Source organism: Medicago sativa, chromosome 4, assembly GCF_051527215.1.
Source record: "Medicago sativa cultivar Bolivia chromosome 4, Bolivia_mono, whole genome shotgun sequence".
Lineage (NCBI taxonomy): Eukaryota > Viridiplantae > Streptophyta > Magnoliopsida > Fabales > Fabaceae > Medicago > Medicago sativa.
Window position 1 is genome coordinate 94642116 of NC_140752.1, and position 12597 is coordinate 94654712.

Sequence of the window (12597 nt, forward strand, 5' to 3'; positions counted from 1 at the left end):
TAATAGAATTTTTAACGAGGAATGGTAGCAACAATCACTTTTCAACACTCTTTCTAATACTCACTCTTTTGTTGGATAAAATCAATGTATGTCTCACCACTTTGTGTGAGTTCAATTTTAAAAGTATGGATCGACAATGATTTAAACCAATAAGAATGTGGATAGTAAAGAGAGTGTTTAACAATGCATAATACATACAAGGTCCGAGGTTCAAACCCCGACCACCACAAAAAAAAAGTATTGTTAACATTACTCATTTTTAACCTCTGTTATAAAGACGCAAGTTAACATTTTCAAAAAATTAAGGATTAATCTTTAGGATTACGCGTAGAAATGTAGTAAAAAAAAAATAGAAAAAGGTGAGGAAGTAAGGGAAAGTTAAAGTACTCCGCGGATGGTGTTAAATGCACCCTTCTTACCCGTACCCCATTACACTGCCCGTCCACAGCACGACAACGCCATTTCCCAATAAAAACATGACAACTTTCCCGCGACCGTTAAGACAAACGCCGTTACTTTCTCCATCCAATCCCATCTCGACGTCTATTAACTCCGTTTATTCTTACCCCCTTATTTCCAATGAGCCGCCTTTTATTTATGGCGTTGTTTGCTTTTCCCTAGCACCAAAACTTCCTCACTTGTAATACCCGGTTGAAAAAGCAGGTAAACCTGTCATCACCGGTTATATCTCATTTAACCGCGGTTAAAATCATTGACCACTCTGGTTAAAGTCCTCTCTTCCGACACTCCTTCTGGTCCTCCTGCTACCCTTTATCATCATCATCTTAGAGAGAGAGAGAAAGATAAAAATATTGAGAGAGAGAGAGATAGAAAACTTAGAGAGAGAAAGTGGGTAGTTGAAAGAGTCATCGTCAATTGAAGGCTTGTTTCTTTGTTTTTGAAGATCAAGAAGAAGAACGTTGTTGTTGTTGTTGTTGTTGAGTTTTCATGAAGAGTGAATGTTTGGGATGAGAGATCTGGAAGAAGATAGAAACATGGCATCATCAGAAGTATCTATGAAGGGAAATTCTGTCAACGGAAAAGGTGAAAGCAACGTTGATGCTGTTGGAGATGCTCAAAATGGTTCTTCATCGTTATCAACAGGAAGAGGTAACAACTTACAACGTTAACATGGTTTTCTTTGTAATTAAGGTTTGTTTTAACAAATTTATGGAGTGATAATGTTTTTAATTTTATTTTTTCAGAAGCTGAAGCTGCACTTTACAGAGAACTATGGCATGCGTGTGCTGGTCCTTTGGTAACGGTTCCAAGAGAAGGAGAACTTGTGTTCTATTTTCCACAAGGACATATTGAACAGGTAACACAAAACATTACCTATTTTCCGACAATTATCTTTCATGGTTTGGTTCTTGTTCTGTTTAGTTAAGTTAGTTACTCATGTTACCGTGTCTCAACTCAGATTTGTCACACTTAACTCGTTTTGGTTCCTAATTTTGCAGCATCTGGGTTTTTTCTTTTTATATTAGAATTAGAGTTATTATGATGATGATGATTATGCTGAAATTAACATAATTCAATGCATTAGGTGGAAGCTTCGACAAATCAAGCATCGGAACAACACATGCCCGTTTACGATCTCCGTCCTAAGATCCTTTGTCGGGTCATCAACGTTATGCTAAAGGTGAATTTTCCTCTTTTCCTTTTTTTGAATAATTTAATAAATTCCTTTCTTTTTCTAACAGTAACACAGTTGTTTTGTTTGTGTAATTATAAAATAAAATAAATTACAATTATTTATCTTTTAATTATTGATTAATTTTTGTATATTTTTTTTGTAGGCGGAGCCAGATACTGATGAGGTGTTTGCCCAAGTGACTTTGGTACCAGAGCCCAATGTGAGTTTTTCGGCCAATTTTCTTTTAGTTTCTTTGGTTTGGAGTAACAAACACAGCATGTTCTAATTTTTTTTTTTTTTTTTTTTTTTGTGTTGTTTTTGATTGTGGATCTGGATGATATTGTAGCAAGATGAAAATGCTGTTGAGAAAGAAGCCCCACCTGCTCCTCCGCCGCGATTTCATGTTCATTCGTTTTGTAAAACATTGACTGCATCTGATACTAGTACTCATGGTGGTTTTTCTGTACTTAGACGTCATGCTGATGAATGCCTTCCTCCACTGGTTTGTTCTCTGCTCCCTCTTCTTCCTCCTTGTGTTGTTTAATTGTTTTTTCCTTACAGCTGAAATTGATGGTGTTTGTTGTGTGTTGATAGGATATGTCAAAACAACCACCTACACAGGAATTGGTGGCCAAGGATCTGCACGGGAATGAGTGGCGTTTTAGGCATATTTTTCGTGGTAATTACTAGTTCATCTTCAACTGTTGACCACTTGATTTATTTTGTATTCATTTTTGTTCATATTTTGTTCTTGTTGTGTTTGATGTGTGGGGTGAATTGATTTCAGGTCAACCACGTAGACATTTGCTGCAGAGTGGTTGGAGTGTTTTTGTCAGTTCTAAGAGGCTGGTTGCTGGGGATGCATTTATATTTCTAAGGTTTGCTTATTTGTTATAACATCGCTTTTGAATTAGTGTTTTTTGTTATTGTTGGTGTTTTTGACTAATTTAGAAATTTTCCAGAGGTGAGAATGGGGAGCTTCGAGTTGGTGTCAGGCGTGCAATGAGACAGCAGGGTAATGTTCCATCTTCGGTTATCTCTAGCCATAGCATGCATCTCGGTGTTCTTGCGACTGCTTGGCATGCTGTTTTGACTGGGACCATGTTCACTGTTTATTACAAACCCCGGTATGAAAATTGTTCTAAAACCATGTCTGCTCTGTTCAAACTATTAACTAATTTGTGTTCTTTCTGATTGATTTCGCTCGGCAGTAAGTTTACACCGTTCTTGCTCATATTTCTTCTGCAGGACAAGTCCAGCGGAGTTTATTGTTCCGTATGATCAATACATGGAGTCTCTAAAAAATAATTATACAATAGGCATGCGGTTTAAAATGAGGTTTGAGGGTGAAGAGGCTCCTGAGCAAAGGTATGAATGATCAATACATTAATGTCTTTTTTCTCTGATTAAGTTTTAATGTTGCTACTGCTTGCTGATTTTGCCTTTTTATTCTTTATCTAATAGTTTATTTTGATCTGGTTTTTGTATTTGTAGGTTTACAGGTACCATTGTTGGCATTGAAGACTCTGACTCCAAAAGATGGCCAACATCTAAATGGAGATGTCTCAAGGTTAGATGGGATGAAACCTCTAACATACCTCGTCCTGAGAGAGTTTCCCCTTGGAAAATAGAGCCTGCTCTTGCTCCTCCAGCTCTAAATCCTCTTCCAATGCCCAGGCCTAAAAGGCCTCGAGCTAACGTGGTGCCGTCCTCCCCAGATTCTTCTGTTCTTACCCGCGAAGGTATCGTGAGAACTTTATATTTCTAAGAATTCCTCCTTTGCATATCATGTGTGGTTTTTGTGTGGAGCCTGATTTGTTTTTGTTGATCAATTAACAGCATCGTCAAAAGTATGCATGGACCCTTTGCCCACTAGTGGTTTCCAGAGGGTCTTGCAAGGTCAAGAATCATCGACCTTGAGAGGAAATTTGGCTGAAAGCAACGACTCTTACACTGCAGAGAAGTCCGTTGCGTGGACTCCTGCAACTGATGAAGAAAAGATGGATGCTGTTTCTACTTCAAGAAGGTATGGTTCAGAGAACTGGATGTCAATGTCAAGGCTGGAACCAACGTATTCGGACCTTCTGTCGGGATTTGGTAGTGCCCGTGAAGGCAAACATAACATGCTTACTCAATGGCCTGTAATGCCACCTGGTCTGTCGCTAAATTTCTTGCACTCTAATATGAAAGGTTCTGCACAAGGCAGTGATAATGCAACTTACCAAGCTCAAGGTAATATGAGATACAGTGCATTTGGTGATTACTCAGTGCTTCATGGACATAAAGTTGAAAATCCACACGGAAACTTTTTGATGCCACCACCACCACCAACTCAATACGAGAGTCCCCATTCTACAGAATCGTCACAGAAACAAATGTCTTCAAAAACAAGCGAGGCTGCAAAACCGAAAGACAGTGACTGTAAGCTATTCGGCTTCTCGCTTCTCAGTAGCCCAACTATGCCGGACCCTTCAATTTCTCAAAGAAATGTTACAAACGAGACTTCTAGTCCCATGCAAATTTCATCACAACATCACACATTTGAAAATGATCAGAAGTCTGAACATTCAAAGAGCTTCAAACCAGCAGATAAACTAGTCATAGTTGATGAGCACGAGAAGCAGCTGCAAACTTCTCAGCCTCATGTTAAAGATGTTCAACTCAATCCTCAAAGTGGTTCTGCTAGAAGCTGCACAAAAGTAAGTATCTGCATTGTTATTGTTACCTTTTTGACAATAAACTAGAGATTAATAACGAAATGATTCTTATTTAAGGTTCACAAGAAAGGGATTGCGCTTGGTAGGTCGGTTGATCTTACAAAGTTTAGTGACTATGATGAATTAACCGCTGAATTGGATCAGCTATTTGAATTTGGAGGTGAACTAATATCTCCACAAAAGGATTGGCTCGTGGTCTTCACTGATAATGAGGGTGACATGATGCTTGTTGGCGACGATCCATGGCAGTAAGTATCACCATTTATAGTTCTCTGATTACCCTTTTTAATTGATTTTTTTCCCTTTCTCAAGAATGACCTTATTTGTATTATTTTTGTGTACTCAAAATCAGGGAGTTTTGTTCAATGGTTCGCAAAATTTACATCTACCCCAAAGAAGAGATTCAGAAAATGAGCCCAGGCACATTGAGTTCGAAAAATGAAGAGAATCATTCAGCTACCGATGGCGGAGATGCACAAGAAACTAAATCTCAGCTGAATCAATCAGCTTCAGATAATTGATTATTTGGTAGGTTGGATTTTCTTAGCATGTGTGACATCACTTCCTCGTTTAATAATGTTACCTTGTACTTGTAACCTTTTTCTACAATTAATGTTGTTGCCATGAATGAACACTGACAACTTTTCCTTGTAAAATCTCATATGGTATGAACATTGATCAATGTTTTGTTTTATCCACAGATTCCGGACTTTGGAATGGAAAGAAGGAGAGGACTGTCATAAAGCCAGCCCAGCCAGTTGGAGAAAATGTGTATGACCTGAACAAGTAACTTTTTAATTCTGAAGAGTATGTGTTTGGAATCAGAATATGGAGTAGAGTTTCCATCCGATTTTGGACCGTGTCGTGGAATTAGTGTTAGTAGTATATGACTTTCCAATTATAATATATAGTCCTAGTATATATAAATAGTATAGTAAGTAATTGTGTCTTGAGCTAGGCGGCAATATGGTATGGGGTGTATTGGCCTGCATTTTTCATCAATCCTTGTTTATAGTTTCTCTCCCATCTCTTCTAGAAGACTAGAACCCCTTCCCCTCAACCCCCATTAATGTAATTAAGTAGTTCATATACAAGTGCGGTTTATCTGATTTTTATTTTTGATTGACACTTATTTTTAGTAGAAAATTTGTGCTAGTAATAGTAGTATGTGGAAAATTTATTGAAGATATCAATTTGCATTTTGCTTGCTTTATGTATAATTATATTAAAATTTTTCCTTGATAGTTTTTACATATTTTTTTTGGTTATGAGTATGGTGGTGATTAATTACGGTCATATCATATGGTACGCGTGGACGTTGTAGATTGTAGTTGAAGTCATATCAATAAAGTAGAAAATCGACACGTGGTTTTGGAAATCTTAATGGTTGATTTTGAAAATGAAAATTCTTTGTGAAATATAATTGGTGGTTTAATTGTGGTGGCACTATTTACTACTACTACTAGCTATGGTGTGGTCCTCTCTTGAGCCCTTGTTGGTGTATTTGAAACGTGGTTACGTGATTAAATTTCATTCCGTGAAAGCACCACCGTTGAATGTCCCATTATAGTTTTTGATATAAAACTATTGTACTTATCATCTATTAAAAAACATACAATATATATGAGCACGTTGTGGACCTCGTTATTTCATGGGTTCTGTCCTTAATGTCTACCAATCTTTGGACCATGCGATTCATTATTTTATTTTATAGGTTAAAAGGTAGGGTTCCAGTGGGGACTATGGTTGTTGATACCTTTAATTTTTTCTACATATACATCATATTCCATTTCAGTTTTTTCTACTGCCCTCTTCAGAAGACACTGTTGAAAGGGTCCATTTAGTTTGCACCACCTATAGTTTGGGTCCAACTTGAACCATTGAAATGACTCACTATAGAAGGTTCTCTTTAGGTAAAAGACTACATTCCACACTAAAGCCAAACGCATTATAGCAAATCCTTTACACTAAATTTAATAAAATTTAAATATATAGAAAAACCAGTTTCTGTGTGGTTGTTTGTGTTTTTGCTTATAACAAAAATGTATATGTTTTAGTTTTCAATTAAACTGTTGCTAAATAAATTTTAAATACATACCTTGTCAAAAAAAAATTAAATATATACAACAAATTATTTTTAAATAAAATTGTTAGTAAATTATTTTTAATTCGATAGTAAATTATTTTTAATTCGATTTGAATATATCCCAACAAATTACTTTTAGATAATTTATCCCTTAAAACAATAGATAAATTTAAATCAGTCTCAATAAAAAATTGACTAAATCAATCTCAATAAATTTAAGAAATAATACACACAGTACATTTTTGAATTTAAAATCTCCAATTACAACAATATTACTTTGTTATTTACTCCAAAAAAAAAAATATTAACACGGCAACGTTCATAAAAACGTATGTATTCCCTAAAAAAAAAACGTACGTATGTTAAATATTTTTTTAAAAAAAGTATGTTAAAATATTATTAACACGGCAGCACTCTAACAAAATTTATTAACGTTCCTAAAAAAAAAATTATTAACGCTGCAACTTTAAATGAAATGATTCGGTGCTACCAAGGACAAATGAATATTGAAGGATGAGCAACTTGCTATAAAGGTTGATTGGCTAAACCGTTAGACTTTTTCTCTAACAAATCTGTCTAGTAAAATCACTTTCTCCATCTATAATTTTTCTATGTCAAATTTGATTGCCTTTTCTGAGCAGTTTGGTTGCTTTTTGTGAGCATGATTTAACAAGGCAAAAGAAGAAGAAAAAAGATACTCCTATTAAAGGCTTCGTCTTACTAATTGTTTGTAATCAAGACAATTGAAGAATTGTGGTCATCTTGATGTGTGTTTATAACTTGGGTGTATATTTTCCTCTGTAAGTTAGTTTATGTTAAATGAAATCATAATGAAATTTTAAGTCTATCATCGATTTTAGAGTTGGGTTATTTGAACATTTATATACTTTTGAGACAACCAAAATTTTACAAGGAAAATGCGATATTGGCATAAAAATCATAGCAATAGAGACAAAAAGTATACTCTCTCCGGTCCTATTTACAAGAAAAAGTTGACTTTTTAGATACATTGAATAATGTATGTATCTAGTCAAGAATCTAAACCAAATACATAGATTATTTAATGTATCTAAAAAATTAATTGTCTCTTGTAAATAGGACCGGAGGGAGTATACTCCCTCCGGTCCTAAATATAAGCAAATTTCACTTTTTAGGTTCATTCAATTAATGATGTATGTGGTTCATATTATGGACCACATACATCATTAATTGAATGAATGTAAATAGTCAAATTTGCTTATATTTAGGACCGGAGGGAGTAATATAATTATGGGACAGAAAGTTGTCAAAAATAATTGTTCAAATATCATTTCTTTCGGTTTTTTTTGTTCGACCAAAGTACTCTTCCTGTGTAGTTATAGAGATTAATACTAGTAGACTCTAGTCAACTTTTCTTTCAACGTGAACTTGGAAAAGTTGAAAAACGATAGTGCTTTTAATGGTTGAATCCGTGTGGAAATATCTCCCAATTCCAATGGATACAAAAATCCTGCACTTGAATTGTGAAACTCGTAAAATTGCTTACTTAATTGACCATTTATTTTGGCTGACCCAAAGTCGTTGACCTCTAATGGGACTTTCTAAAGTATTCACACGACAAAAGATTCTCTCTATACAAGTACTACCTGTTTAAGAAAAAATTATTACATTATCCTTATTTATTACTCTCTCCGTTTTTTTAAGTGTCTTTTAAAGGTGGATTTTTCTTTCCTATTTAACTGTCTTTTTGGTAGTTTAAGGTTATAATTTGTCAATTATACCCTTTGTCAATTACTTTTATCTTTTTCAGTAAAACTAATTATTGCTATCTATTTGGAAAATTAAAGTTTGTTTTTTTTAAACAATGTTTGTTTGTTTTTTTTTAAACAAAATTTGTTTCTCGTTATCTTCAAATTTAATCAAAATTTTGTTCCAAACAATGGTTTCAAGAAGAGTTAAAATTCTATAAATAAGATGAGTAACAATTGTTAAAAATTTCAAGTGTGACTCTAGCATTAGTTGAAGCCTTAACTTTGATTAAAGGAGTTGGAAGAAAGTTAATTTTTTCTTAACTTTTGATAAATGTGAAGTTGAAATAATTTTAATATTGACTTACAATAATTAAAAAGATGTGCACAATATTTAAAAAATTGAAAATTGTTTGTTATGAGAGAGGGAGAGTGCGCAAAAAAATAGGAATTTGTTGGAGAAAAAGATAATAATTGTTTGTTACGGGAGAAACATAACATATTAAATTCATTGGAAAGATAAAGTGTGTGAAATAGGAATTTATTGGTGGATTAAAATGAGGGTATAATAGGAAGAAAATGTTCAAAAATACACATCGCTATTTTGGTGTTAATTTTCTAAAAAGACAATTAAAAAGGAACGGAGGGACTAATTTTATTAGGTCTGCAGCAACTTAACCTAATATTTTTCCTCCAATTTGCTGTATTAGGTTAGCAGTAATTTAACCTGACAAATTTCATCTAAAAAAATGTATCGCACCAATTTCATTCATATCCTCTTGCCTTTTTTTTGTCAATATCTTACACTTATTTAATACTAAAAAAATGCATCGCGCAATTTCATGCTTTTTTTTACAATATTTTGTACTCTTATTTAATACTAAAAAAATTCATCGCACCAATTTCATTCCTTGTTTTTTTTTTTTTTTTACAATATTTTGTACACTTATTTAATACTAAAAAAATGCATCGCACCAATTTCATTCCTATCCAGTTGCTTTTTTTTTTTTTGACAATATTTTGTACACTTATTTAATACGTTTACAAATAGAATACCCTAATTTCCATGCAAACTCGGCTGCCCTAATCCTTATTTATTAATTTTATTAGGTCTGCAGGAACTTAACCTAATAATTTCCCTCAAAAATGCTGCATTAGGTTAGGAGCAATTTAACCTAACAAATCTCTTAGTTATAAATGTTAACCCGTGTCGCTATACTTAACATAATTTTAACCTAATTTTTCCCTCCACACTTTTGCATTTAATGTTTATCTAAAGTAAAATAAAATTATGTTCCTAATTATATGTTATGTTTTTTAGAAATCTCTTACTTATAAATGTTAACCTGTCTCGCTATCTCTTACTTATAGATGTTAACCCGTCTCGCTATACTTAACCTAATTATAACCTAATTTTTATGAAATACTATATGACAATCATGACATTCATCTAAACTATTTTGTTACCTATTACCTTCAAATATTACCTTCGATATGACCCGTGCGTTAGCACGGGTTGATGGTCTAGTATTTATTAAAGGGTAAATATGCTTTTAGTCCCTATAAATATATCAACTTTTCATTTTAGTCCCTCTAAAATTTTCCTTCAACTTTTAGTCCTTATAAAATTTTCAATCACTACTTTTGGTCCCTATTTTTAATTTAATTTTTCTACTTTTTTAACGAAATTGTGGAGAAATGTGTAGAATGTTCTAAAAAAAAATTCCAAAAAAAATTAGAATTTTTTAACAAAACGCAAATTAAATATGAATTTTTAACCGTAACAAATATAAAAATTCATATTAAATTCATGTTTAGTTAAAAAATTCTAATTTTTTTTTGGAAGAGATACTTATAATATTATGAATTTTTCTGCAAAATTTTATTAAAAAATATGAATTCCACATATGAGTTTACTTTAAAGGAGGGACCAAAAGTGAAAATGGAAAGTTTTTAGGGACTAAAAGTTGAAGAATTTTTTTAGAGAGATTAAAACGAAAAGTTGACATATTTGTAGGGACCAAAAACATATTCAACCCTTTATTAAATACATTTACTGTTTCTTTTTCAAATAAACCTCTAATTAATATCACTAAATATCGAAAGTCAATTATTCTCTTCGTCCTTAATGGAGTATAAGCTTTTGTTTGATAAACACTTTATTTCTTAATATAAACTCTATTAAATTAGTAAATACATTAACTAGGTAATTAAGCTAAGGTGGTTAATAAGCTCCACCAAATAACAAATTATTCGATAGAATATGATTTTGATTTTTTGGTCATACAATTTTTGCTCATACTTTATTTGTCTTCCGACTGTTCTTCGGATTATCAAATCCTTTTTCTCCTAGAAATCAAAGGGTTAACGTTAAAAAAATTACTAAATACATTTATTGTTTCTTTTTAAAAAAAAATCATAATTATCATCCCTAAATGTTTGGAATATGAAAAGTCGAGATTAACTATTTAAATAGACGTATAAATAATATTTTCGATACATCAATAAAAAAAATGACACATTATTTCATCATCATTTTTTTTCTTAATAAAAGTGAAATATGCAATAAATACTTATATTTAGAAACACATGAATATGCGTTTTGAATCTTGACCAGGACTAGTTGAGTTGGACTGCCTCTAAAATCGACGAAATTATATTCTATATTTAAGAAAAGTCATTTTACCACTTCTCCTAACACCTTCACCTTCTCAATGCTAAATTGCCCATTTACTAAAATGGTGGCTAGTTGTTTGTTTCTTGCAAGAAGACCAGGGCATTCTATAAAAGCCAACTGTATTCAACAACACTGTTTTGATTTGCTCCGGAGGTCGTCCTGATCTCTTGCATTGCTGAAAGAGAGAGAATATTAGCCCTTAAATCACAACACAAGAAGCACAAAACAAAACAAAACAACACCAGCACTTTTTTTTTCTTCTTTCTAATTCACCTTTAAGACAAATAAACGACTGTCTGAAGTTTGAACTCTGGCCTCTGCATATTACAATGCATTGTCTTTACCAACGAACTTATGCTCACCGACTGTCACTTTATTATTATTCATTCACGTTCTTAACAATATTCGATTCATTCATGATTTTAAATTCTTAGGTTTTTAATCATAAAAGTTTAACCTTAATGGCATATTCTACTACGCGGTTTCGGAGCTGTTGAAGGTTCTTAGCACACATTAAGAAATATTTTATTGCTTTGGATATTTAACTAATTATATTTAAGTTATTAATTACAGAAATTCAAGCCTTTGACCCTCTTTTATTAAAAAAAAAAAAACAGTTGTAGAAAGGTAGAAAAACTTATGTAATTGAACATTTTGTTTTGAGGCATGTATCTATAAATATATTTTTATGGAAAAAATGTTTAGATGAGTTGAGCCTCAGAGATTTAACATGGTCATGATACACTTAAATGTTTGGGAACGTTAACAAAGATATTTACATGTGAGTCAACTTTTTCTAACACAAAATGTGAATTAACTTCTTACCAACTGAGCTAACCTTCATATTTAATTATTTTAAATATGTTGAATTTTTTTTTATAACTATTCCAATTAATATTTATGTGGCTTCCAAGATTTTAAGAACAAAAAATCAAATTTAATATTCAACAATAACAATCAACATTTTGATACGGAAAACACTTTTTACCACGAACCATAAAACAAGGAAACCCAGAAATTGTACTTGTTAGTTGCCACTATCCATATTTTCCACGAAAAGACCAATTTGGATTTCTTTGGTAGCAATCTACTTGGAGTCCCACGGCACGGGTATTGGATTTTTTTTTACATAGTAGGGTGTAGATCAAGACTATATCAAACATTTTTACACCTGAATACCAATTAAAAATGGAAATAAAGGGGTAAATAGCAAAACGTAGGGTGCGGAAAACAACCATGGAATAACAAGACACCTGGATTCTTGGGCTGGAATCTTTATAGGACATGGTTTGTTGAAAATAGTGTGCTGAATTTCTTTTCCCACCCTACTGACTTATCGTGTGTCCTCCAAAATTCTAAAAATGCCAACGGATTTTTAGATTTTATTATTTAAAATAAGGTTTTCCACTCTATTTTTAGTGAAAAAAAGTTTTTTTTAACCTATTCAAAATCTAAAATCCAAAAAATAAGTGTTTCAAATTTTATAATTCAAACAACCCCTATATAATCTACTTTGAAGCACATATAGAACGCGTTCAGATTATAAAATTTAAGTGTTTACTCTCTCTCTCTCTCTCTCTCTCTCTCTCTCTCTCTCTCTCTCTCTCTCTCTCTCTCTCTCTCCCTCCCTCCCTCCAAAAAAACTACAAAAAATGGGTTTGAATTATGTAACCTGAACTGTATCGTCACAAAGATTGAACTAGCTTTTGTGATAGAGATATCCAATTCTCGAAAGTGCATAATTCTAGTTGGAA

General features: G+C 32.7%; 1 protein-coding gene across 1 annotated transcript; it reads left to right on the top strand.

Annotated features, from left to right (window-relative positions):
- The first annotated feature begins 814 nt into the window (after window positions 1-814).
- ARF2 (auxin response factor 2) lies at window positions 815-5552 on the top strand. The gene is made up of 14 exons (XM_085705894.1): window positions 815-1110; window positions 1206-1318; window positions 1547-1642; window positions 1800-1856; window positions 1983-2138; window positions 2231-2315; window positions 2424-2514; window positions 2599-2763; window positions 2885-3004; window positions 3131-3378; window positions 3476-4335; window positions 4411-4601; window positions 4706-4881; window positions 5055-5552. Exons 1-13 carry the CDS (start codon window positions 960-962, stop codon window positions 4872-4874), a joined length of 2502 nt encoding a protein of 833 aa, XP_085562020.1. The 5' UTR covers window positions 815-959; the 3' UTR covers window positions 4875-4881; window positions 5055-5552.
- The last annotated feature ends 7045 nt before the right edge of the window (window positions 5553-12597 follow it).

What these genes read in the sequence shown, in the direction of transcription:
- ARF2 (XM_085705894.1), top strand. Translation starts at nt 960, where the DNA reads ATGTTTGGGATGAGAGATCTGGAAGAAGATAGAAACATGGCATCATCA. An exon ending in GATGCATTTATATTTCTAAG is followed by an intron (nt 2,515 to 2,598) that starts GTTTGCTTATTT and finishes GAAATTTTCCAG; the next exon opens with AGGTGAGAATGGGGAGCTTC. An exon ending in GAAGAGGCTCCTGAGCAAAG is followed by an intron (nt 3,005 to 3,130) that starts GTATGAATGATC and finishes TTGTATTTGTAG; the next exon opens with GTTTACAGGTACCATTGTTG.